The 24244-nt window shown below is 31.9% G+C and overlaps 1 protein-coding gene across 1 annotated transcript; it reads right to left on the minus strand.

The window, feature by feature from the left end:
- Nucleotides 1-11919: 11919 nt before the first annotated feature.
- LOC114737591 (isoliquiritigenin 2'-O-methyltransferase-like) lies at nucleotides 11920-12541 on the minus strand. The gene is made up of 2 exons (XM_028925537.1): nucleotides 12324-12541; nucleotides 11920-12085 (listed from the first exon to the last, which is right to left on the minus strand). The coding sequence occupies exons 1-2, from the start codon at nucleotides 12539-12541 to the stop codon at nucleotides 11920-11922; spliced, it is 384 nt and encodes a 127-aa protein (XP_028781370.1).
- Between the last annotated feature and the right edge of the window lie 11703 nt (nucleotides 12542-24244).

Genomic DNA, 24244 nt, shown 5'->3' on the forward strand with positions numbered 1-24244 from the left:
AGCCATTTTAATATTGTTAAAATATTTTTAATGTGAAGAAATGTGTTTCTCGAGAAGTCATGTCCTTATAAATTAAGAAATTTATGTTGGTTTATGAATCAATATATGGGGATGATAATGCATCTATCGTTAAAGCACTCAATTAAACCGGTCCTAATTAATTTGTGGTTTGGGATCGACCTAGGTCATTATTTCCAAAGAGCAAGTTGTGGGTTTCTTTAGACAAAAGTTTAGGTGATAAAAAAAATACAATAAATTGGACCTAAACTAAAATGTAAAATTCTAATTCTAAATGCAAGATGCAAATGTCCTAAAATCTATATGAAAATTAAATTAAACTAAATAATGCAATGCAGTTTTTGGGGGGATTCTTTTTTAAAAAATTAAAATAATAAATAAGGAAAATTGACTAAAGAGCAAAGAAAATTAACAAATAAAAATTGAGAAGTTTCTCTTCAGTAAGGTAGAGGGGGCAACTCAAGATTTGCATAGATTTAACCTTCATAACCTTAATTAGTTAATTAAACTAAAAGAAAGTGATGAAAGAGTGGAATTAATAAATTTAATCACCTACTTGAAGCAAAAAGAACCCTCAATTTCAAAAACCCTTAAACCATTAGAGAACTCATAACAGTATAAGGTTGGTTAATTAAACTTATTAAAACTAATGACAATAACTCAAATTAATTCTGGAAATTATGTTTGAAATTATTCAATTAAACAATTAGACAATTAACCAACTTAATCAAACAATTAAGAGGCAAAAGAACCTTAATTTTGCAATTCAAACCACATTGATAATTAAATTCATAATGAAAACTCAATTATAAATTCAATTAATAATGCAAAGATTCATAAATATAAATTCCAGCAAGTGTTTCAACACAAATAAAATCTAAATATCAATCAAATCTAAGAATATAAATGACAATCTAGAACTAAATTGTCTTACAAAATTACAACTTAAGATTATTTACAACTAAATAATCTCAAGTCCTTGAATTAAAAAGATAAATGGAATATCACTTCCTTATGGTCTTCAAGTGTTAGCCCAAGGCTCAAGCCTCTTCCATGCTCCTCCCAAATTGCCTCCCTAACAAGCTTAAGCTTCCATCAACATGTCTCCTCCTCCAAAATTGTTAGATGCGATAGCCATGAATAATGAGGTGTAGATGGGAATTTGGCCAGGGAAAAGACGTGAATTGATGATAATGAGAGGTGATGTTTTTGTATACGTGGAGTGAAGTGATAACGGTGAGGGATAGTATATGGTGAATATGGGATGAGGGAAGATATGGTGCAAGGCGTAGGCTCGAGGCATTATTTTAATGGGAGAAAAAGAAATTTTCTTGGATCCAAAACTTAAGCCTATTGGTAATTAATTGATCCATTTGATATTAGCTATTGGATTGTGCTTAAATTCCAAGAAACAATCTTGCACCATTAGATTCCCTATATGCTCTTTCTTAACCTACAAGAATTCAAGTGCACCCATTAATGTAGATTATATTAAATATAATAAAATTTATATCAAAATTAAATATTAGATATGCACAAAAATTAGGCAAGAAATTGTAAAACTTTCTAAAAATAATCTTTCTAAAAATATGAGACTTGTTTCCAAAGAAATAAAAAAAAATTAATTCCAAGTCAAAAATAGGAAATCACAAAATATTTATATTTTAGTACAAAATCTCAATTTAATTTTATGAAAAATCCAAAAATCAATTAGTTAATCCAATAATGCATAAAAATCCATTTCAACTCAAAATTATCATTTAATTCTTGAATTAATGTGGGATAAAATATATAAAAATTGAGTTTTATCAAGGGGTCATGAATCTAACATATGGTTATGACTTTTAGTTGAAAAGTTGCATCCTTTCAAGAGACACCACTTGAAGGCATCACTTCCATGTCTATAAATATATACCCTCACCATCTCTCCGTTTGGAGGAGGAAAAGAAACTTTTTTTCTCTTGCTGAGTTTTTTTTTCATCTTTCATTGTTTTGTCATCTTGTAATTATATAGGAAGGGTTCATTTGATTTTGGAGAGTACTGCTTCCTAAATCATTGAAGGGTTATAGAATATCTTTTAAGGACAGTGTCTTTGCGACGCGACTCAAACCAAATATTTTGTTGTTTTGCAAATTTTCCCAACAAATATAAATCACTTGTAGGATATTTAATAATTGTTTTTCAATCTTACACTTGTTTAATTGATGTTGGAATGATAGAAAGATGAGAGAAATGTGAGAATGATTTGTAAATACATAAAAAGAGGAAAAACTTTAATAAAAATACATTTGAAAAAATTATCAATTTAATATTATTTTTGGGTATGTGAGAATAAGGACCGGACTAGTATTGTTTAACATCATATATCAACACTTGACACTACAAAAAGAAGCCATGCGTTTTTCATAAACCACTTCATATGTATTACACACGTATTTCATTCCTTAGTCATACATTATTATATTGAGGTATTCCATAAGATTTAACATTTGTACTCTGGTCACATACTTTATTCATAAACCATGTCTATAGTGTGACTCGCTTTAGACTCCATACAGAGCAAAGTGCATGAAGATAATCTAGCTTATTTATAAAACTCAATGACTCCAAAAGCAGCGGAGACAACATGAGCTGCAATACGGTAGCTAGAAAAGAGCTTCGAATTCTTTCTCTGTTCTTTCCTTGCCGCCAGATTACATGAACATGAGATTTTCAAGAACTGATGCATACTTTTGCTCGTCGCTTCCATTTGGTATTTCTGGCATTAGGAGGTCAATGATAATAAGCTTGCCTTCGATTTTGAGGGATCTATGGCAGTTTCTTAAAATCTGTATGCAGTTTTCATCTCGCCCGTTATGAGTTATAAACTGCAAGAAATTAAACACATGGCTTGTCATTAGCAATAAAACCTAGGAATAATGATTAATTACTATGTGAAATTAATTATATAGTGTTAACCTGACCTTCATCATTATAGCATCGCCTGGTGGAACGCTTTTGAACATGTCTTCTCCTGCATGCTCCATTCCTTTAATTACCCAAATAAGATCTTATAATGATCTCAAAGAAAAAAAGTCGCAAGCATGAGTTTTGAAAATTGTAAAATTTAATTAATTAATTAGTAGCATCAAAGCTTTAAAGGTAAAAATTCGAATTCAACATTGTATAGCAAAAACTATATGAAATTATTAAAATTCTTAGTTCTATAAGATTATACACTACCAGTACAAAAAGACGTTTTTACAGTGGTTTAAAAAAAGAATTTTTTTGGCGGCTCTGTGACTGATGTAGATATTGCCAACGTATGCAGTTGTAGAAAATGACTTTTTTCCACCGAAGTAATTTAGAAAAGACTAACTAGGGGTGTTTGGACTAATAAAAAAGTGTTTTTCAAAAATATTTTTTCACAAATCGAGATAAATTTCTCTACATATTTACTTCGTATACTGTAAAAGCATCTTTAAGACTATGGGTTTTTTTTTTAATCCAAACAGCCCTAAAAAACAAAAGAAAAAGTCCTTTTCACTTTCTTCAAAGGTTGTGATGTATAGAAATTAGAAAGTGTGTCTATATCAACCATGTGAGCGCTTAGGTCAAAGTTAATGCCGGATTTTCTGAAATTGTTTTTGCTTGATTTTCCTAAAATTTGAAAATAGTAAATCTTTAGTAGATGACAGAAAATTACAATACAGTCCTTGATCATTAACATAACAGTGTAGATCACTAATAGATTTTAATTTCAAACGGGTTTAATTTCTACTCAATTTTAATACTGATCCATCATCCATATACTTACACACACACAACTTTTTTTTTATTAAACATGTACTCCTTCGGTCTTTATTATAAGACCCAATTTGACTTTTTATTTGGTCCTAATTATAAGACCCAATCCATTTTGTCTCTTATATTTATGCATTTTTTTTCCAAGATAATCCTTCTAATAATGATAGTTTTAGCCAATATACTTAATTAGCAAGGATATTTTAGGAATGACAACACTTATTTATTATAAATAACCAACTTAACTTACTTCCTTAATTTCCTCAAATAAGTCAATTGGGTCTTATAATTAGGACCGGAGGAGTACATTTTTTTAATAGAATACACGTACATTTTAAGAGTGAAAAACTTATTCAAACAACAAATTTTTTTACAAATTTTGAATTGAGGACAGTATTATAATTTATTATTTTCATATTTCAGGAAAAACATTTGCAAGGGGGAAAAATATAAAAGTATCCGCTTATATTTTAATTATAGAAGGTATTTTGGTCTGTTAACAATATATATAGATCTCTAATTAAGTCTCTTGTCGCAATTAGGAATTTATTCAAAATGAAGGGCTAACTCTAAATTTCAGTTTAAATACGATTTTTTATGATTTCATATGAATATTTCTGTATATTTTAATTAAATTTTATCATTAATAATAACTGGTTTGATTCCGAACTAATCTGATTTAAATGACTAACTTTTTACCTACTATCTTTTCCGGTTCGGTGACCAGCTTTTTGTTATTTGCAAAAAAAAAAAAATTGCACTGAATTAGCCAGTTCAGACTATTGGGAAAATGCCCCTTATCTAACCCCGAGAGAATCGTTCCGTACAGCTGCAACTAGATGACAACCCAGTTAACCTACCGAGTTGGATGGGTTAGCTGAGTTAGGGTTTATTTGGATTAGTGATGGTAGAAGTAATTTTTTTCAATCTGATTTTTACAGAAGTCAGATAGTATAATGTGATTTGTGTTTGGATTATGTTTTGTAAAAAAATCAGTTTGAAAATTTTGAGAAGTTGAAACTTGTTTGGATAATTAATTGAAAAGTAAGTTTAGATGCAAAATGACTTAAAAGGACAAAAATTTTATTAAGTAATACATATCTAATATTATATATATAATGTGACTATTTTAAAAGAAGTATTAAAAATAAAGAAATTTAATTTATTGTTAGGAAGAAATCAAAAAAATACTAAAATACTTAATTACATATATTTAATGGATAAATATATATATACACAAAATAGTGGCAAACGCTGCGCCTCTTCTTCTCATTTTTTGACTTCCCAACCAAAAAAAAAAAAAACCATACAGACATTTAAGATGAATATACTCTAAAAGATTTTCTTAGACTTACCAATAAAAGCAACAACAACAACAAAAGGAGCTTCTCCCAAAAAATTCATTTGCACAAATAAGTTAAATTGTAAAAATGTGATTCCAAACACATCCTAAATCATAAAAGCTCTTTTTGGCGGCAGAGAAGTCAGTTTGGGGCTCCAAATGTGATCTCAAAAACACCCTTAGTTTTTTGAAACATTGAAATGTGCAACCAGAGATGTAGTTCTAGAAGGAGGATGAAGAAAAAAAGTAGGGAATAAATAAAAAGGGGACTGGTAGTGAAAGGGTAAGGAAACCTGTGACCCAGATAAGAATAAAGAAAGCTTTTCTGGCCATGGAGAGAAGAATGAAGACTCACGATTTAGGAGGAGCTACTCTGGAAATGGAGACGCCAAAATAAGAGGGAGCTCTTAAGAACGCCGAAACCGTAGAATGTGATCTAAACCGTAGAATGTGACCTAAGTTAGACAATCTCAGCGTTCTCTTTCCTCAGCGTCCCTCAGCGTCTAAATCACAGCCATTAAATTTTTTTTTTTGGACCAAGAATCACAGCCATTAAAATAAATCTGACACAGATGATACTGTGCCACGTCATGGTGCTATTAAAAATTAAAAATTAGAAATAAATCTCAATTATAGTGTAAAATTTTTTACTAGATTTCAACTAGGATATTTTTAGCATGGAATATCCAATTTTTTCACCAGGCTTATTTTAGTTAAAGACTTTATGAAATGTTTAGACTCTAGATTTATCCAGATAATCATAAAGAATAGAAAAACTTGACCATGAAATATTTATATATAATTTTTTGGATTTATCCATCTTAAACTAGAAGATTTATCTAAATTCAATCTCATGTAGATTGAGTCAGACAAAATCACAAAGAGTAGCAAAACTCTATCAAGTATTTTATTTTTTAAAATTTTTAATTAAAATACTTGATGGCAGAACTGTACTTTTTTTTGTGGTCATATCTAACTCAATTTATATTAATTTAGACTCTTAATAAACTCTTCTATTAAAACAAATAGATCCAAGAAATTAGGCGATGCACTCAAATTTTTTTCTTCAAAAAAAAAGTTCATTTTTTTTTTAAAAAGTAATTTTATAGAGTTAATTAGATTTATTTTTAAGCTTGATGACGTGGCACATTGTGAGCTCTTAAATTAGTCTGATGGTAGATATTGGGACACGGAGAGATGCTGAGTGACACGGCAACTGAGAGAATCCAGACCCTGAGAAGATAGAGAAAACAAAATGTTAGAGACTTAGGTTTAAATATTACTCATCCGGTCCTTAATATAAAACTTATTTAACTAATTTAATTAGATTAAAGAAGTTAGGTAAGTTAATTAATTATAAGAATTATGGCATATTTTTCCTAAAACACCATAATCATCTTCTTTAATATCCTCTCTCCCTCTTCTACTTGATTGTGGTTGAGAAAGTATCCATAGGGATAATTTAAGAAAAATTGATAAATATGATAAATAGGTCTTATATTTAGAAGCAAAATCAATTTAACAATTAGGTCCTATATTAAGAATTAGATGAGTATATTTTTATTTTTCAAATGGCCTCCTTTTTAGTTTCGATTTTCTAGGCATGAGAAACGCCCATCTCCCATCATCCATTGAAACAATCAATTATTAATAGCTTTTAATTTTACTTTTTTAAGGCCACAAAAAAAAAGCCAGTAAAATATCCTAAAAATTGTTAAATAACAAATCAGTAAAGGTAGATTTTAAAACCCTAAATTAGACTCTTTGTACTATTTTAAAATTTTAAAATTTTGAAAATGACACAAATGACCCAAACTCCGGTGTCCAATCACAGGAGTTCCAATGACTACTTTTTCTTATGTATTGACTACTTTTTTTTAGCTATTAATTAGATTTATTTTTAGAATTCAAATTACTACTTTTATTTATCTATTGACTACTCTATTATCATGAGTGACTATTTTTGTTTTTAAAAATTTAGTGATTATTCTTATTCAGCTATTGACTACTCTAGCATCGCTATCTGGTGACTACTTTTGTTTAATTATTTACTACTGTTGTTTAGTTAACAGCTATACAAAAATAGTTATTGAAACTTTGAAAACAAAAGTAGTCAATAGTAAAATTAGAGTAATCAATAGCTATACAAAAATAGTCTCTGAGGATAAAAACAATATTGTCATTTCACAATATTTTAAAATTTCAAAATATTATGATGAGTCTAATTTAAGATTTTGAAATTCACTCACCCCTAATTTGCCTTCTAGTTTTTTGTTTCAAAATATCCCGTGATCCTGATCACTTTTCTCTCCGCTTGTCAGAGTAACCTGTTTTTTTTTTTCTGGTTGGTGATGTGTAAATTTATAAACAATCGTTTAAAACTAATATTCTTTTTGTCATTATATATACATATACATGTATATAATATTTTTTATCATTTGAAGGGGGAAAAAAAACTTTTACTTGCCTTGAGTAACTGGCGGTACTTAATTGAGCGAAAGATTTATGCAATTGAATCTCAATGTGATTTTAATACAACTTTCCTTTTCTTTTCTTTAGAGAGTTAAGACTGAATCTAATTTCTTTTTATGATGTATAAATCAATAAACAATCGTTTAAAATTAATAATCTTGTGTGTGTGTTTATATATATATATGTATATGTATATGTATATGTATATGTATTGGTTTTATCATTTAAAGAAAAATAATTTTTCCTTACATCTTTGGCTAAGAGAAAAGTTACTTGCAATGTGTAACCGGCAACACTTCGGCGAAGGATTCATGCAACTAAACTCCCTCTTTTGATGGTATATAGAAAGGAAATTAAATGTTAGTATTGATGATTTTAAATTCTTAATTAAGAAGTTTTACAAACTTAGGTTGGCGTGAATAATAGACTCTCAATCCTCAAACAAGTGGATAGAAGTTTGGTTTAATAATTTTCAATCTTCATATATGGGGCAAGTTTAGCAAAAGAAAAAAAAAAGAAAAAAATCTGCCTTATCTTTTGTACCCCATGAGATTTGTCTCTGGCGTTGGCAAATGGCAAATGACTCTTCAACATCACTAAAAAGATAGTTACAAGTTTTAAATTTTTATTAAAATGTTTATCACAATGAGATATTAATGAGGATGTTAAAACTAGTAATCGAAATTAATTAAAACCACTAAATGCAATCTACGGTCTTGTTATGTTACAGCCCATCCTCTAGGTTATCAACAAGGGCATGTAGTGTCCATTATAATCAATAAAATGCTGGTTGTTTTTATTTATAATATTATGGCTAAAATATACAAAATTCCCATGAGTTTCGGCTCAATTGAGCATAATCTCCCTAACATCTAAAAGTTTAAATTAAAAACCCTAATATTTCATGTTCTGATTAACCCCTGCCATTAATATTTTAGCCTTATATTATTTATGATAATATCAAGTTTGGGTTAAGCATTGTTAGACTTAAAGGTAACTCTCTCAATATGATTTTTTTTCCCATACACAAAAAGTTAAATTCCTCGACCTTAAAAGAAATTGGGTCTCTTCTATCATATCTAAACATTTACTATATTACAAGAATATTTCCACCCTTTATCCATAATTGTAATATCACATGACATTTTAGTTGATATTATATATATATATATAATAAAGTACAACTTATAGATAGCTGCAATATTTGTAAAACACTATGAGTAATATGACAATTCAATGACAGCCAAAGCTGTTGAGGCAACACGAGCAGCAATAGAAAAACTAGGAAACCCAGAAACTTTGTATAATGTTTCAAATTCTTTCTCCGTTCTTTCCTTCCCACCAAACAAAAACATGATGTTGTCAGGCATCGAAGCAAATTTATGGCCATCACTTTCATTTGGCACTTTCGGAATTATCAAGTCAATTATTATGAGCTTACCATGTTTTATTAGAGATTTATGACAGTTCTTTGAAATCTGTATGCATTCTTCGTCACCCCAGTAATGAGTTGTATTCTGTGATCCAGAAGAAAGAAAACATATAGGAATATATATATATATATATATATATATATGTTTAAGATAATTTTAATGTTAAACTAACCTTGATCATTATAGCATGGCCTTGTGGGACACTTTTGAACATATCTCCTCCAACATGCGTCATTCCTATAATTATATATGTGAGAATTTGGCGTACCTGGAATGTAGATCAATATTTCCAGTATTCACACGCAATTCAATCACGTAGACGAAGTCAGATTTTTGTTATATAACAAGTACACTTGTGAAGAGAGAATGAGAGAATAGGAAGAGAGGAGAGTTGCAGAGGGAAAAAACTCCCAAGTCTGTGAAGTGTGTTTTACTCCCACGTATACGTCATGCTTTATTCAATCTTCCTCTTGAAAACTGAGTATAAATTTGTTCCCTTCAAAAGGCAAAAGGGTTTTTTAACAAGTAGTAACCCTTAATCTTTAGTTTATTACATTTTATACCCCAAACCTTATGGGCTTGTGCATCATCCACCAAGAGTGGATCAGGCTAAGTCCAACACCTTTTACTTACACTTGGTGAATTAGTCGTTATAGATCAGTCTCTCTCTTTCTGTTTTTTTTTTTACACACTAAGTACTTGTCGTAACCACATGGGCAAGACATCAATGTTTTTTATTTTAGGTGATCATACTAGAAATCTCACTTTATGAGACTAGCACGAGACAACTTTCTTTGTGTAGATTGTTTTCAATCATGCTCCATCTCTACCATTCAATCATGCCTCGGGTGTTCTAGAATTACTTATATATACTTTCTTACAGCTGATCTAATCTCTCTGAAGTCAGTATAAGACTCAGATTGCCTTCTTTGTATGCATATTATCCACACTTGTGAAATATATAGAAATCACAAGAGACATGTCTCAGACACTAGCATAGGTGTGTATATTTCAAGAAATCATTCCTTTGCCCATATATCATTTCAGTATACACCAGTTGCTTTCCTAGCATAATACATTAGATTACATCTACCATGATTATGGATTGTATGCTAAAGTAGCAGATACTGAAATATATTTTCATGATAATGTCAAAGTCAAAATACATCAGTGGAAGTATTGCACCTTCTAAGGACTCACACAGTAATGAAGCAGACATCTTTTCATTTGATTCCCATTTGTGGATTTGTTAAGCACATGAAGTATGAATCACATGCTACAGTGTTACTCTTATGCCATAAGAGCATATCTCAATTTGAAATTTGTTATGAACACTGTACAGGCTTAAGTCTAGATACTCCTACCATCCAAATTGAAAATTTTCATTTCACTTATCACATGTAACATTAATTTGTGAAGAATTTAATATTTAGTTACAGGAATCATGAATAACATGGGCATTTATGATTTGATCCACATTTATGTTCATTTATTGGATCTCATCTCGACCAGTTACATTGACTTTTTAGTCGAGGCGATTATAGTTTATGTTTCTTCTGTACCAAATCAGCATTTGTGATTATTTTACTGGTGAACACATAAGTCTCATCCTTGCACACTTTCCTTAAATGTCAAAAGCAATTGGTTGTGTGTGAGAGTCAACCTTGTCAACCTCTACACGATATACTAGACATTGTGTACTTTTATATAAACACATAATGATGATAAAATAATAATTTCTTTTAAAAAAATATAATCACATAAGTTTTGTAATTTTACAACCTTCACATGCCAAGTGCTTTTACATGATTTGCATACAATTCTCTCGATATTGGCTTGGTCAAGGGATTAGCAACCATACACTTTGTTAATATATATTATATAGTGATAACTTTTTGTGCTACATAATCTCTCCGAAAGTTGTATTTAATATCAATATGCTTTGTCTTGCCATGATACTCAGGGCCTTTTATGTAGGCTATGGCTACAGTATTATCACAATACACTAAAACTGAATTTGTACTTTTGTTTCCAAATACAAGGTGTTCTATAAACTGTTTCAGTCATATTGCCTCTTGAACTGCTGCAATACATGCCACGAACTAAGCTTCCATTAGATGTAGGGTAATGCACATCTGCTTCTTACTACTCCAACATATGGTGCCATTGTTCAGCAAGAAAGTGTAACCAGAAGTTGATCTTCGCTCATCACCATCTCCACCAAAATCAGCATCAGAGTGTCTAACTAGGCGTAGATTGCTTCCCTGGTAGCTGTTCGCCATTTAGCTTAACTGCAAGCGCAAGGGTCACAAGTGGTATAAAAGTTATCATTCCCTCAAAGACTAAGGCCAAACGAGTTAAAAATCATAATTATGCTCATGACTAGGTTAAGTAAAATTAATGTATAAATGAAGTTCTTTAATGTACTTTGAAAATAAAGATAAAAATTGAAACAAAATAAACTTGACTTTGAGACATATAAGGATCTATAATTATTTCTCACTATTGTACTTCATAAAACTTGATCAACAACTTCTCATTTAGTGTTTAATGATAAATTAAGTTAGCCCAATGTTCATAAATATTGATTAAGCTTTCTCAAGTTAAAACTAAGTTTTGTAATCTTACTAAAACTTCACAATCTCTTGTTTTTATTTAAAAAGATTACACTTTGAAAACCAAAACCCTTTTTGGACAATGCTAGGTCAATAGATATATCTCTATTCTATCAACAAACTATCCATAGCTAGTTAGGTTAAACATATAAAACTGGCTACATATAGGTATTTTCTTATTAGAAGCAATCTTATTTGACGCATAATCAATGCCTCTCATGAAATAGTTCAAAAGCAAAAGTGCTTTTTAAAACGTTATATCACAAAATCGTCCATTTGCATATTTGATATTTTAGCCATTGCCTTGTGGAAAATAGTTTTGAATGTTTGATCTATTTCCATATATTCAAACATAGACATCCCATGAATTTTCTTGAACACCTCCCCTTTCTCATCAAGAATCACTTGCTTGAAGTTCTGCCTAGCATCATTAATAAAAAGTCATTATTGTAAAATAAAGAGTATATATATACACACACTATGAAATTTTTAAATAAGTGAGATGGCCTGTTAATTTCAAGATCGAAACACAAGAGACTCCATCTTCTAATAACAAGTATATGAGAAGAGGAGATAGACCATAAAGTCTTTCAATCCTCCCATGTTGATCAAGTTTTATGGAAGAACAGGTTAACAAGGAGTGATTAGCAAGCAAAAACAGCATCCGATCAAGGTGATGATCGGCACCGGTGTATTTATTTGGAAGCTTGGAAGCGATTTCAAAGGGTGACATGCCCTTTGATGAACTTCCATTATTACCAGTGATCTCAAATAGGTTGAGCTCAATGGCAGCTTTTAATACTGCAAGGTAGATGTGACCACATGGTAGCATCATAGCATTTAAATAAGAATCAATATCATATTCATGATTCTCCATGGTGGTGCTCATAATTGATTATTGCTAGCTTAACTATCACTCAATTAATGGTGGGAGAGGAAAAATTTGAACCTAAAGAGTTTTTCACCCAACGCCTTGTTCTAGTTGTGGGGGCATTTATGGTGTACTTTGATCGTTAGGAACTTCCCAAATGAGTTATTTTAATTGAAGCTACACACACACACATATGTATATATTAAATAAAACATGAAGAGAAAATATGGGAATTCTCGTGAGAGTTATTAAAAGAAGCACAAGTATTTTTGTACCCAAAAAATGGTATAATTATTTTACGGCGCACATGAATTGAGTAATCGATAAAAACATCAATCAACAAGTTGTCAAATTTACGAAAAGTCATACTAGAACTTATGAATAGCTTATTATATATAAAATTGCACCCAAAAAAATAATATCATAGGTAAAATTGTACTATTAAAAAAAAATAGGATGCTGGGCATACCTAAAAAATAAGACCAGAGGTAAATTTGCATCATTACCTCTATATATATATATATATATATATATAGCATGTAAGGTACATGTCCAAATGTCTTAAATTTTTCATCGAAGAGATTGCAGAAAAATAAATATGTCATAAAGGTGAAAAAGTCTAACCTTTTTTGTTTTTAATTTCACTCCCAATTAAAAAGCTCCCTGTTGTCATTGGGTTTTTCCAATTGTCATCCCCGCGCATTTTTTAATTAAAATATATAGCATTATTACTAGGTACTCAAATAATTCGATAAATCTGAACTAATCGCCAATTAACATTACCGTCATAAGTTATATACGTATTTTAACATTATTACAACATGTGTTTATATTCTTAACAAATTATATAGGTATTTCAGTTTAAAAAAAAGTTTGATGGTCACATAGCTAGCTAAACATATACAAGTTGCTACGCATATATATCTTTCTATTGAAGGCAATTTTATTTAAAACATAACCAATGCCTCTCACAAAATAGTTCAAAAATGCTTTTTGAAACGCTATATCATGACTTATTTTACAATTTTTTATATTTTATGTTATGAAAATATTTTCTTTAGCTAACTTGACATAAAAGTTCATCTTTATAATTGAAAGGCTCCACATTTTTTTTTGGCCTTTAATATACTTCATATATTGTGGAAATAAACATCCAGATAAGAAACACGAAGGAAGTTAAACAATATTATTTCTGTACACATCTAAAGTATATATTTGTATTATAGCCATTCGGTTATTGCCTCTAGAATAATCTGTATAGGACAGGTGTTGCAATGCAATTGCACCCCTTGGTTTATAAATAGAAAAGGATAGGCTCGGACAATATTCAATTGAGAGCCTTGGTTAATTCATTCATCTTGACTTGGTACTAGAGCAGGAAAAACCGTCAGCAATGGCATCACATTTTGAAAATACCACCAACCCCACCCTAGCCGCCGCCTCTAAAAACCCTAACCTCCAAAATATCCCAAGCCAAACGACCCCACATGTCTCCTCTACAGTGATGCCTTCCATCTCCGTTACTCCTTCGTTAGCCTCACCGTCCATCTCCGTTTCATCCTCACTTTCTTTTCCCTATTTCACCTTCGCACCAACAAATCCTAACCTTCTTGCTTACCCGTCATCTTCGACTCTCATTCCTCACACTTTCCCGAACTCATCTCCTCAAATCCCAGAGATTCCAACCCAGCCACCCTCAATCTCTGTTACACCGTCAGTTTTGACCCCAAACCTCACCAGCTTCACTCCATCGAACTTCTACCCAAACCAATATCTCTCTGCTCCTTTTCAGTATCCGTACCCGTCGCCAAACATCCAAGCACGACCGATTCCTCTACTGAGCTCTTTGAATCAGGCCAGCTCCGTCAAGCTGGATGGAGACAACTTTATCACATGGGAATCCATGATATTGCCAATAGTTCGAGGTCACAGACTCAACGGTTTTCTCTACGGCACTACGGCCATACCATCGGAGTATATTCTAGATGCTACAGAACAAGTCCACCCTAACCCAGCCTTTGAAGATTGGCAAGCAATAGATCAAATATTGCTGGGATGGCTTCTGAGCACAATGACAGTAGAGATCGCCTCCCAAATGACCCATTGCAAATCGGCAGCATAGCTTTGGACAGCAATCAATGAATTTGTTGGGGCAAATACCAGGTCCCAAGTGACTTTCCTTAAATGAGAGTTTTAGCGTATGAAAAAGGGATCGTTAAAGATGAAAGAATATCTGGCGAAGATGAAATCCATCTCCGATAATCTAACACTAGCTGGAGCAGCTATTCCAATTTAGGATCTGGTCACCCAAACACTAGCTGGCTTAGATGCTGAATACACCCCCATTGTGGTGTTGCTATCAGAAAAGGAGAATATGACATGGACTGAACTTCAGTCAAAGCTGCTAACATATGAGGCAAGGGTGGAGCACTTCCAATCATCATCTGGCACCAGCCTCTCAAATGCCTTTGCCAATCTCTCTATTCAGACAAACTATCAGCATGACAGGGGAGGACGCAACAACAATTGGCGAAGCAGGGGAGGAAGAAGAGGACATGGACAAGTAAACATAGGAGGCTCACGTTACAATAACAACAAATCTAGGAAGCCATACTGCCATCTCTATGAAAAACCAGGCCATGAGGTTGCAAACTGTTTCCATCGATATGACAGGAACTATAAAGGTCCTAACAAGAGTGAAAATGCCTCTGCCTATATTGCCACTCCTGAAGTGACCCAGCATGGTACCTGGATATAGGAGCCACCCATCACGTAACTCATGATCCGGAAAATGTGAGCTCCAATAGAAACAATACAGGTATAGACTCTCTTATGGTTAGTGATGGTACTTCTTTAAAGGTTCTGAAAACTGGATCATCTAAACTATTGTGTGAAAACTCTGACAAGCATCTTCAGATGAATAATGTACTGGTTGTGCCTAAAATCGCTAAGAACCTGATCAGTGGATATAAATTGACCAATGATAACTCTGATATTTTTGTTGAGATACACTCACACAATTGCTTTGTGAAGGACAAGAAGCAACATAAGACATTATTGCAAGGAGCTACTACATAAGGGATAAATGAAGGATTGTATCGCATCAACAGCAAAGTGGTTCCTGCTAAAGAATTTGCCAAAGTTTATTTTGTGTCTGCTAGTGGCAAAAAGAGTCAGTCAATATTGTTAAGCCCTATTATAGAGTCATGGCATAGATGCCTCAGTCATTCTAGTAGTAGAGTCCTGAAAGAAGTTTTAAAGATTTGTAATGTTCCTATGAGTTCTAATGAAGAGTTTAAATTCTGTGAATCTTGCCAACTTGGAAAATCACATCGGTTGCCCTTTCCTGACTCTCAATCTCATGCTTCACATCATCTGGACTTAATTCATACTGACCTATGGGGACCCTCACCAATTAAATCCGCTGCTGGTTATAAATTTTATATAAGTTTCTTAGATGATTACAGCAGATTCCTTTGGGTCTATCCCTTGAAGGCTAAATCAGATGCCTTATCAGCATTTAAACACTTCAAGAACATGGCAGAAACTTAGCTAGACCGAAAAATCAAAGTCCTTCAAAGTGATTGGGGTGGTGAATTTAGATCTTTTCACACTGTTTTGGATGATTCTGGCATTATATTTCGTCATTCATGCCCTCATACATCTGAACAAAATGGACGAGTTGAAAGAAAACACAGACACTTAGTTGAAATGGGGCTCACACTACTTGCTCAAGCTAAAATGCCACTGTATTACTAGTGGGAAGCCTTCTCTACTGCTGTACATCTCATTAATAGATTGCCTACTCCTATCTTACAGAATAAATCCCCATTTGAAGTTCTACATCAAAGGCTGCCAAGCTATGCATCATTCAAGACATTTGGATGTGCATGCTATCCATGCCTACGTCCATATAATCAAAATAAGTTCAGATTCCACAGTACAAAATGTGTTTTCATTGGCTATAGTGGATCACATAAGGGATACAAATGTCTCAGCTCCACTGGTAGAGTATATATCTCTAGACATGTGATGTTTGATGAAAATGAGTTTCCATTTGAGAAAGGTTTCATTAATCTGAAGCAACCTCAACAAGATGAACTGATGAACTGTCCAACACCTACCTCTGTTGAATTACTTGAAGTGCATAATATAAATGACTATCAAAGACATTCTTCTCTGTAAAACACACAACAGAAGAGCAACATAGAATGTGAACCACCTTCTCAGCCATATGCCCCTGTCTTGTACACTTCAAGAGATGCAAATCAGAATGATATAGCAGCAAGCACATCAAGAAGCTTGAATTTAGACAGCTCTACATCCTCTGAAAGTAGCTCAGAACTAAATGCAGCAAGTCATTCACATGCATCAGATACTCAATCTATATCTGAACAGCAAGAGCAAGCCACCCAAACTACTCAAAATGCTTTGTCACTACCAATTAATACGCATACAATGTAGACAAGGAGTAAAAGTGGGATCTATAAGCCAAAACTGCCATATATTGGGCTGACACAGATTCAAGAAAGTACTCCCAGTTCAGTCAAGGAGGCGCTGAAATCACCCTATTGGAAACAAGCTATGATTGATGAGTTCTCTGCACTTCAAAAGGACGAGATGTGGACTCTGGTTCCTAGAGATCACAAGCAAAATGTAGTTGAGAACAAGTGGCTATTCAAATTAAAGTCTCATGCAGATGGATCATTATCCAAAAGAAAGGCAAGACTTGTGGCAAAGGGGTTCCAACAAACTGAAGGTATTGATTTCTATGACACCTTCAGTCCAGTTATTAAAACTTCCACTATTCGAATAGTTCTTGCAATTGCTATTTATTTTCATTGGGATATCAAACAACTAGATATCAATAATGCTTTCCTAAATGGATATTTGTCTGAGCCTGTATATATGGAACAACCAGAAGGATTCATAGATCCATCCAGACCAACACATGTGTGTAAACTGTCTAAAGCATTATATGGCTTGAAACAAGCCCCGCGGGCTTGGTTTGATCGACTTAGAAACGTGCTGCTGAATTGGGGATTCTCAAACTCCAAAAGTGATGTCTCCTTATTTGTGTATGCTGACAAGACACAGATCTTGATTATTTTAATATATGTTGATGATATCCTGGTGACTGGGAGTAACTCATATAGCCTCAAATGCTTCACTACAAAATTGCACAGCATATTCTCACTCAAGGACTTGGGCTCACTGCACTATTTCCTGGGGATTGAAGCTAACAGAGATAAATCTAGATTATATCTAACCCAAGGCAAATATATTGTAGACCTTCTTGACAGATTTGGAATGAGCAATACAACTCCATGCTCGACTCCCATGGCAACCCACAATTCACTGTCTATTCATTCAGGTGAAGACTTGTCAAACCCATCTTTATACTGAAGTGCAGTAGGAGCTCTTCAATACCTATGCAACACTCGGCCAGATATAAGTTTTGTGTAGGCAAATTAAGTCAATTTCTCTATAAACCTACAACAGCCCACTGGAAAGCAGTTAAAAGAGTGTTAAGATATCTCAAAGGCACCATACACCATGGTATCCATATCAAACCATCCTCCTTGCTTGATATTGTGGCCTACTCAGATGCAGACTGGGCCTCTTGTCCTGATGATCGACGATCAGTTGGAGGATACTGTGTGTTCCTTGGAGATTCACTTGTTACTTGGTCTTCCAAGAAACAAAAAGTAGTTGCCCGTTCCAGCACTGAATCAGAATATCGATCACTAGCAAACACAGCTGCTGAATTATGCTGGATAAAGTCTCTACTTTCAGAACTAAAGTTCAAAATCCAAAGAGCTCCTACCATATGGTGTGATAATACAAGTGCTGCAGCTATAGCATTAAACCCCATACATCATGCCAGGACAAAACACATTGAAATTGACACTCATTTCATTAGAGATCAAGTCATGTCCAAGGCCTTGACCGTGAAATATGTTCCCACTGAATATCAAGTAGCTGATTGCTTCACTAAGCCACTAAATCAAGCACGATTATGCTATCTAAGGGCCAAACTAGGTGTTACAGTATCACCTACCAAGACCATACAAGAAATTCCAAAGACCACCAAGGAAAGAGGAAGACCAAGGAGGTCCGAAGTAAAGGAGGGAGTTAAACAATATTATTTCTGTACACATCTAAAGTATATATTTGTATTATAGCCATTCGGTTATTGCCTCTAGAATAATCTGTACAGGACAGGTGTCGCAATGCAATTGCACCCCTTGGTTTATAAATAGAAAAGGATAGGCTTGGACAATATTCAATTGAGAGCCTTGGTTAATTCATTCATCTTGACTAAGGAAAAGCTAAGGACCAAACAACTTTTTCTTTTTTGTCTAACCCTTTCGCTTAATCCATTTTGTTCAAAATATTAAAACCTAATAATCCTCTTCACTTTTCTTTTCCTTCTCCTAGAGTACAATTAAGACCGAACCTAATAATATTTCATTTTGTGAGTATGTTTAAATTTATAAGTAATCGTTATAAATAATTTTTTTTTTCATTACACATGCACTACTAGAAAAAAAACATTTAACGTCACAAAATAACAGCAACTATGAAGAAAAAGGCCATGAAAAAAAAAAAGCGATGGTATTTTTATAAATAAGTTGCTTGGCTGTTGATTTTTCACGGCGATTATTAAGAAAACCGCCGTAAAAAGTTTTAAAATAACTTACAATAGGGTTCAATTTTACTTATTTTCACAGTTTCATATCAGTGTGTCGTGGTCTCCCTCTATCCCGCCACCAACGAACTTCCAATACCGGTCATTCCCCCACCTTTCCTACCATTTAAACTCCTTCATTTAGCTTGTGGTGTCTTGCCGCCGTCCACTGCCGTTTAAACTTATAAATAGGTGACTTATAAATAGGACCAAGAAAAACCTTTTTTTTCTGCCATATAAATAGGGTCAGAGAAGTAATTACAAACATAGATTACCATAGTATGCACTGGTTTTGTAGAAATGTCTATTTTTCATTACTGTTTACATCATTTGAAGAAAAACAAGGTTAAAATGAATTTTAATTTGAGTAATAGTGCAAATATATCCATTAGTTTTTTTCCACAAAAAGGACTGCTAGCACCATAATCGTTAAAAAATGTACATGAACTTATTTAAACATTTTAATATTTCGCTTCATGACAAGCCACTCTTAAGTTGGCTTTTGCTCACAATTGCTGCAATTTATTCAAGCTTTATTTTACTTCATCAAGTACATGCTTCATTTTAATGGTGCCAATTACCCTTGCATAAATATTATTGGAATAAGGTACTTAAATACTCTGAAAATATCTATGAAGGAGTACCCAACATGTAAACTTTTTTTAGCTTTTATATGCCTTGAACCTTTATTTTTGTAGTAAAAGTACTCTGACTATTATCCGTCATTAAGTTTGACCATTAAATTATACGGTTTAACTAATGTTTTTAATAGTCAAACTTAATGACGAATAATAGTTTAAGGTAAAAATACTACAAAATAAAACTTCAAAACATATAAAAGCCAAAAAAAACTTTCAGATGTTGGGTGCTCCTTCGTAGACAATTTCAGGATATGTAAACACCTTATCCCAATATTATTTAAGAGGAAAGATGCTTTTTAACTCAAAATTAATATGAATTTAATTGTCAACTATAATGTTCGTCAGGTTAGGGTGATATTGTAAGGATTTTGACACTTGAAAAATGACATTGTTATAATAAAAAGCTCAAAATAGCAAAAACTCCCCCACGAAATATTTTAAGAAGAAAAACTCCCCCGCAATATCAAACCTCATATCTTGAGTTGTAGATCTCAACAAATAACAAGTAATGACTCTTTAAACAGCTTAAGATATCTATTTTTTTTTTTTTAAAAAAAAAAGGATTCCATGAAAAAATATCATCAATTTCTGTCTAAAATTCACAAATTTTCTAAACTGCTCTGATAAGCCCAAGACATGTAAAAGAAAGAGGGCGCAAATGTTCACGCACTGAATTTAAGCAACACACTTAGGCTGTGTTTGGCATCGCATTTCATGGCCTAAACGTACGTCTCCACCGGTAAAAGCTACTTTTGGGATTTTGAAGTTGTTTGGATTGACTTCTTTTTGTGATGGGCTTATGGGGTCTAATGAGCTGTTGGGCAGAAACTACTTTTTTTGGCTTTTAGAGTGATGAGCGGTTGGGGGTGAGGGACGGTGGGGTGTGCAGGAGACAAAAAAAAAAAAAAGAAAGAGAAGAGATGATGATACTGGACATGAACAGTTTTTTTTTTTTTTTTGACATTCACATGTTGTAAAAGTGGAACAATAAATTAAGGATAATATTTTTTTAGTAAATACTAAATATAAATTATCGCAAAAGTAAATACTAACGTAAAATTGGAAAAAAAAAATGAACCATGCTATTTTTTCATTTATTTACTTAATGTTTTTTTTTTGTAAAAAAAGATATCTTTTTGTTGTGGGCTTTTGGGAGAAGTAAACTTTCGGTGCCTTTTGGGGTGCTGTGGGCGGTGAAAGAAACCGTTAGAAAATTTATGGCTGTGTTAAAAATTTTTACCCACCTGACCCTCACCCCTGCATGAATATTCTCTCACCTCAATAATAAAACAAAATCACAAGTTCACAACACACACACACTCCTCCGTTGGAAAATTGTCACATTATATATATAATTCCTTTATAACAATAAATTAAATTTTCTTATTTTTAATAATTTTATTTTCAGTACTTTTTTAACAATGGCCACATTATACATATAATTTTTTTCTAATAATAAATTAAATTTATTTACTTTTAATAATTTTATTTTCCTTCTTAAAAAATAGTCACATTATATATATATATATCTAATATTAGATATATACTATTTAATAAAATTCATGTCCTTTTAAGTCATTTTACATCCAAACTTACTTTTATATTTATCATCCAAACAAGTTTCAGCTTCTCAAACTGACTTTTTTTCAAAATCCAATCCAAACATAAATCACATTACCCTATCTGACTTTTATCCAATCTGACTTCTGTAAAAGTCAGATTGAAAAAAAAGTTACTTCTCCACCGCTAATCCAAACACACCCTTAGCCATCCACAGATATTCTAAAGTAACCCTAATTTTAGTCATATGGCATGTTACAGATATTTTCTTCACTATAATACTTGATAATTTTCAAAAATTGGATTCTTAAGTCATGTTACTTTAATTTCCATCCTCTTCCCTTCTCTTATTTCTCTAACCATAACATTAACATTTGAGTAGTTTAAATTTTATTTTTAAATGATAATAGCATAAGAATCCTCTTACTCAAAGTTATCTTGCTTGACGCATTGTTGAGCGCCTAATATAGATACTTCTTCTTGTGAAAATTCAAATTTTAATTCGTCACACTATAAGGGACTAACTCTTTCTATTGAACACAATCCCAATTGATTATTAGTATCAAGCGCATATGCTTGTGATATATGAACTACTTTCCTATCCTCTAAACTAACATTTATTCTTGAAAGAATTGCAATAAGGTTCCAAAGAAATAACATATTCACACCAAAAAAAAAGTTTCATAACAACTAAGCAACTTATAATGACAAGTTTGAAACAAAAAATAGTTTTAACTGCTCACTTGTCATTTAAGACATGTTATTAATTATTTTTCTTTTTTAGAACTTCAAAGCAATTCACTCTTTATTATTTTTATGTTGTAAACTAACATTTAGCGTGTGTTTGGATTGGTATTTCCATAATAAAAAAAAGGCCTTGGAACGTGTTAAACGCTGGTTTGAGGTTGGTTTGGAGATTATGGGTTGTTTGAGTGGGCTTTTAGCCCATTCAACTTTTGAGCAAAAAGTAAGATGCATTGAGAAGATAAAATTTTTGCCTTTTGCCATTGATAAGGTGGGCGGGGTAATGTGGAGAGAGAAAATAATAAAGATGAGGAGAAAAATAAAGATATTTAAGTAGGTCCTATATTGATCTAATAATTTATTTTTTTCCTGAGAGGAAAAAACTCACTAACACAATTTAATTAATTTAATTTATTATTTTTCTAAAATTTATCAAATTATATACATATGATATATTACATTCGCTCCTTAATATAAGACCTCAATAAACTAATGTGAACGGACTATAAAAGCTAAATAAATTATTTAATTATATTATATGTTATATAATTTCACTAAAATATTTATGTATATCTTTAATTTTTTTCAAATTAGTTAACCGAGTCTTATAAAAAAAACTCATACCTTTTTTATTTATTTTATATCTAAATTTACTTTTTCATTATCTATCCAAACAAGTTTCAATGGTTCAAACTAACTTTTTATAAACAATAATCTAAACATAAATTATATTATATTAATGGACTGTTATTCCAACTCATATTTATCAAAGTCAAATAGAACAAAATTTAGTTTTATTATCGCTATTCCACGTACATCTTTATTCGTACATATGGACTTAAAATGCGTTAAAGAATCCAATCAAAGGCCGGTGGGTTGTGAAAGAGGACTTTTCTGCCCAATAGAATATTGATTGGGCTTCCAGGACCCAGATTTCGGCTCAATGTTAATTTTTATATATTGAGATTAATGTAATTTTTACTTTCTCAAGTTTGTCCTCATTTTAATTTTGACCTCTTAAATTTTAAACCATAAGTTTTAGTCTTTTAAGAAGTGAAACGATCCAAATTTTTATTGAATAATAGGACCAATATTTTAAATGAAAAAAAAATTAAAAGACCAAATCCTATGGCATCTTCCTTAAATTCTCTCCCTCACTCTTTTATTTGATTATTGTTGGGAGAATATCTATAAAGTTACTTTGAAAAAAATTGATAAATATGTATCAAACCATAGTTTCAGAAGTGATTTTACAGTCTACGAAGTAAATATATAGAGGAGTTTGTTTCGATTTGCGGAAAAGTGCTTTTCAAAAACACTTCTAGGTGTTTCCAAACACCCCCTAAGTCTTATATATAAAACCAACATCAATTCTCTAATTAAATCATAAATTAAGAACCAGAGAAACATTAACCCAGCAATCCATTTTGTTAAAGTTGCAAATTCTTAGCTCAGGATGTGGGACTCTTTCTTTAATTTCTTGTTTTGTAAGATATGGTGTACTACTACATTTGGTTCTTAATATAAGAGTTAGTTGATTAATTTAAATAGATTAAAAAAATTAGTTATGTTAGTTATTGGTAATAAATAAATATTGTTTTCTCTAAAATTTTTTTACTAATCATATGTATTAGCTAGAACTACTATTTGATGAAATGTTTAAAATTTGCAACTACTATAAGGATTATTTTGAAAAAAAATAGATAAATATGATAGACAAAATAAACTGGGGTATTATATTTATGACCAAATTAAAAGTCAAATTAACTCTTATATTAAGAATCATAGGTAGTATTATTTTCTTTTTAGGTGTAATATCATTTTTAGTTGATGAAATTCCATCTCATTTTAATTTTGGTCCATAAAACCAATAATTTTAATTTTTAAAATAATAAAATCTAACTTTATTTTGATCCGCCTAAAGAGTTTTTATCTCTAGAATAATGTTCTTGAAGGTTTTAAATTTCAAAAACCTGGTCAGAACTAAAGATGATATTAATCTTTTGTCCCAAAAAAAGACAATATTAACCTGCTAAAGTCTAGTTGCAGATTCCCGCACGAAAGGCTTTGCCT

Source organism: Neltuma alba, unplaced genomic scaffold (assembly GCF_004799145.2).
Source record: "Neltuma alba isolate B1F8T4 unplaced genomic scaffold, ASM479914v2 tig00013468_pilon, whole genome shotgun sequence".
NCBI lineage: Eukaryota > Viridiplantae > Streptophyta > Magnoliopsida > Fabales > Fabaceae > Neltuma > Neltuma alba.